The 3,086-nt window shown below is 51.8% G+C and overlaps 1 protein-coding gene across 1 annotated transcript; it reads right to left on the reverse strand.

Annotated features, from left to right (window-relative positions):
* Positions 1-752: 752 nt before the first annotated feature.
* SOX11 (SRY-box transcription factor 11) lies at positions 753-3,082 on the reverse strand (the record flags this gene model as incomplete). Its single annotated transcript, XM_040466642.1, has 1 exon — positions 753-3,082. A coding segment is annotated over one exon (780 nt), but the record flags the coding sequence as incomplete, so codon positions are not given.
* Between the last annotated feature and the right edge of the window lie 4 nt (positions 3,083-3,086).

Consider the following 3,086-nt stretch of genomic DNA (forward strand, 5'->3'; position numbering starts at 1 on the left):
AAGAGACCGACACCGACAAGCCCTTCCGGCCCCGGGCGCCGCTCGGGGTCGGGAACGGCGGCCTCGCTCCCCACAGCATCTACCTCTGCGCACACGCGGAGATGCAGCGTTAGGGGAGGGGGAAAAAAAAAAAAAGGGAGAGAAAGAAAAATTCAAAACTGGAAACGGCCGTCCCCACCCTCCAAAGGAGATCGGCGGGGAGCAGAGCGCCCCGAGGGCGGCGGTCACCGCGACGCGCAGCCGGGACGCAGCCCGGGCGCAGAGAACGCGCACCCCCAGCGAGCGCAGGACACCGACGGCGCGCGCGGGCCCCGGGTCCTCGCCCAGGCCGCCCCGCCCCGCCCCGGCCGGGCTGGGTTGGGGGGAGGGGGGGGAGAGTGGGAGTGGAGGCGGAGGTGAGAAAGGAAACGGACGGGGCGGGGGGCGGGAAGGGAAGGCAGAGGGAAAGAATCCTCCTCCCTGGATTTCAATCACCAGCCACCGAAGGCAGAGGAAAAAGAAACCGGCCTGCGGAGTGAGCCCTTTCCAGCCTAACCCCACTCCCAACCGCCGCACAACAGCCTCGTCACTGAATGCGCTGCGACAACATGGGCCTCCAGTTGGACTTCTATAGAGACTATTGGAGATGCGAGTTTCTATCAGTTCCAGCTGATTTATTAAAATTGTCAAGATACAGACTTCCAGCACAAAAAAAAAAAAAAAAAAAAAAAAGGGAACGATGTCGACAGTGCATTGAGCCTGCTTTGCCACCATTTGCTACAAAATATGCAGATGGTCTGTACTTTATTTAGATTATATTGCACAAAATGAGAAACTTTTTAAACTATGTGCCTTTTTTTTTTCTTTTTTTTTTGCTAAAAATCGAGAATCCAGTTTCAAACCTTCCATCTGGGGCCCCATCCACATATCACAGCGTATGAGATACATAAAGTCCTACTATAGTACAGTACATATACAATCTTTAGACTAAGATAACAGCTCTGAGGTCTATATCACCATTTTCAATAAATCTTTACCTACAAATATTGAACAAATCTCTACTATAGCTGTACAAAAAAAAGTTTTTTTTTTTTTTTTAAAACCACAAGGCCTTTAGATGCAAGGATTATTTTAAAATTTTAATCCTTTTAAAACCAGGACATAACGTACCAACATACTTGCATGCTAAAAAACAGAGGAAAAAAAGAAATCAAAAGGGAAGAAGTGCCTGAAAGTCTTACTGAAAAAACACAGCAAGAATGTTCCCTTTTCACTGTACAAAAATACGCCTGAAAATATATTAATTTTTAAAAAAGACTGAGGTCTGTTATGTATCAAAAATGTTTCAATACCTTTTGTACTGAGGTCTAGGCTGTCTGGTATTCAATCAAGGAGGTATAAGGGAACAAGTTACAAAAAAAAAGTTGGCAAGTAGAAATCACATTTGTAAAACCATAAACAATTTGATCTGAAAAGTAAACTCTGATCTTAAGTCAGTTCACAGTTTTTTTTTTTTTTTGTAAGCGTTTGTACAGTCTGCATTTTTTCAAGCTCCCTGCAGTTTTGTTAAGAATCGGATGCATAGAAGACATCAGTTTTCTCCCTCCAAAAAAATAAAATAAAATAAAAAAGTTGCAATGGTCCCTTTTTTGTTTTTGTGTTTGTTTCTCTTTTTTTTTTTTTTAAAAAAAATCATCAGTTCTTTAAGATCTCTTACGAAAAAAAAAAATCTCCAACCAACTCCCTAGCGTAACGGTTGTGCTGCCGAAAAGTCCTCTGCAGACGTCTTCCAGACTTCAAAGACCGACAAGCTTCAAACAGCGCCTTCCGGAGCGGGTCCTCCCTCCCCTCCCCCGCCCTGTCCCCTCCGCCTTTGTTGCAATCACGAATTTCAAGAAAAAGAAATAGTAATTACAAAACCACATTTGGGGGTGGGGGTGGAAATCACAACTCCAGACTAGGTATGCAACTACCTTGAGACACGATAAAGGAAGGGAGGGGAGCAAAAACAAAAACAAACAAACAACCCCCCCCCAAAAACAAACAAAAAAAAAGGGACAGGAAAAACGGTTTAAAAACTACTCATTTCACTTTAACTCCACCAAAATTTTCATCATCTTTTCCAATTTCTTTGTGTCACGACATCATATCGAGATCAGCATCTCATGTCTCCCCTCCACCCTACCGCCACCACCGACACCATCGACACCATCATCATCATCATCATCATCATCATCATCACCGCCACGACCACCACGACTTCCTCCCGAGGAACCCTGCTCAGCACCCGCGGAGAGAAAGAGCGAGAAGCGGGGCGCCCCTCTCAATACGTGAACACCAGGTCGGAGAAGTTCGCCTCCAGCCAGTCCCCCGCGATCATCTCGCTCAGCTCGGGCGTGCAGTAGTCGGGGAACTCGAAGTGGGAGCCCAGGCTGCCCTCGCTGAACGAATCCAAATCCTTATCCACCAGAGACAGGGACAGGTTCCCGGCCGCCGCGCCGCCCCCCAGCTGCTGCTCGCTGGCGCTGTGCGCGCTCTGGGAGAAATTCAAGCTCAGGTCGAACATCAGGTCGTCGGCGTCCTCGCCGCCGCTGCCGCTGCCGCTGCCGCCGCTGCTGGACGAGGAGGACGAGGACGTGGAGACGGAGCGCGAGGACGCGGGCGACAGCGCGGGCTGCGCGAGCGGCGGCGGGTGCTGCTTGGTGATGTTCTTGAAACTGTAGTAGAGGCGGCTGCCGCCCCCCGCGCCCGAGGCCGCGCCGGCCCGCACCTCGTCGTACAGGCTCGCGCCCTCGGGGGACTCGGCCGAGCTGCTCAGCGTGGGGCTGGCGGGCACTTTGGCGACGTTGTAGCGTCTCAGCAGCTGCGGCGGCTGCTGGCCCGGCGGCTGCAGGAGCTGCTGGTGCGGCGGATCGTCGTCGTCCTCGTCCGCCTCCTGCTTGATCCGCAGCTGCAGCTCGTCGTCGTCCTCGTCGTCCTCGTCGTCCTCGTCCAGGAACACACACTTGACGGTCTTGCCCGCGCCCCCGCCGCCGCCCGCGCCCGCGCCGCTCACGCGCAGGCTGCCGAGCACGTAGTCGTCGCCCGCGCCGCCCAGGTCCCCGGGC

This window comes from Herpailurus yagouaroundi, unplaced genomic scaffold (assembly GCF_014898765.1).
Source record: "Herpailurus yagouaroundi ecotype Mexico unplaced genomic scaffold, PumYag 64541, whole genome shotgun sequence".
Lineage (NCBI taxonomy): Eukaryota > Metazoa > Chordata > Mammalia > Carnivora > Felidae > Herpailurus > Herpailurus yagouaroundi.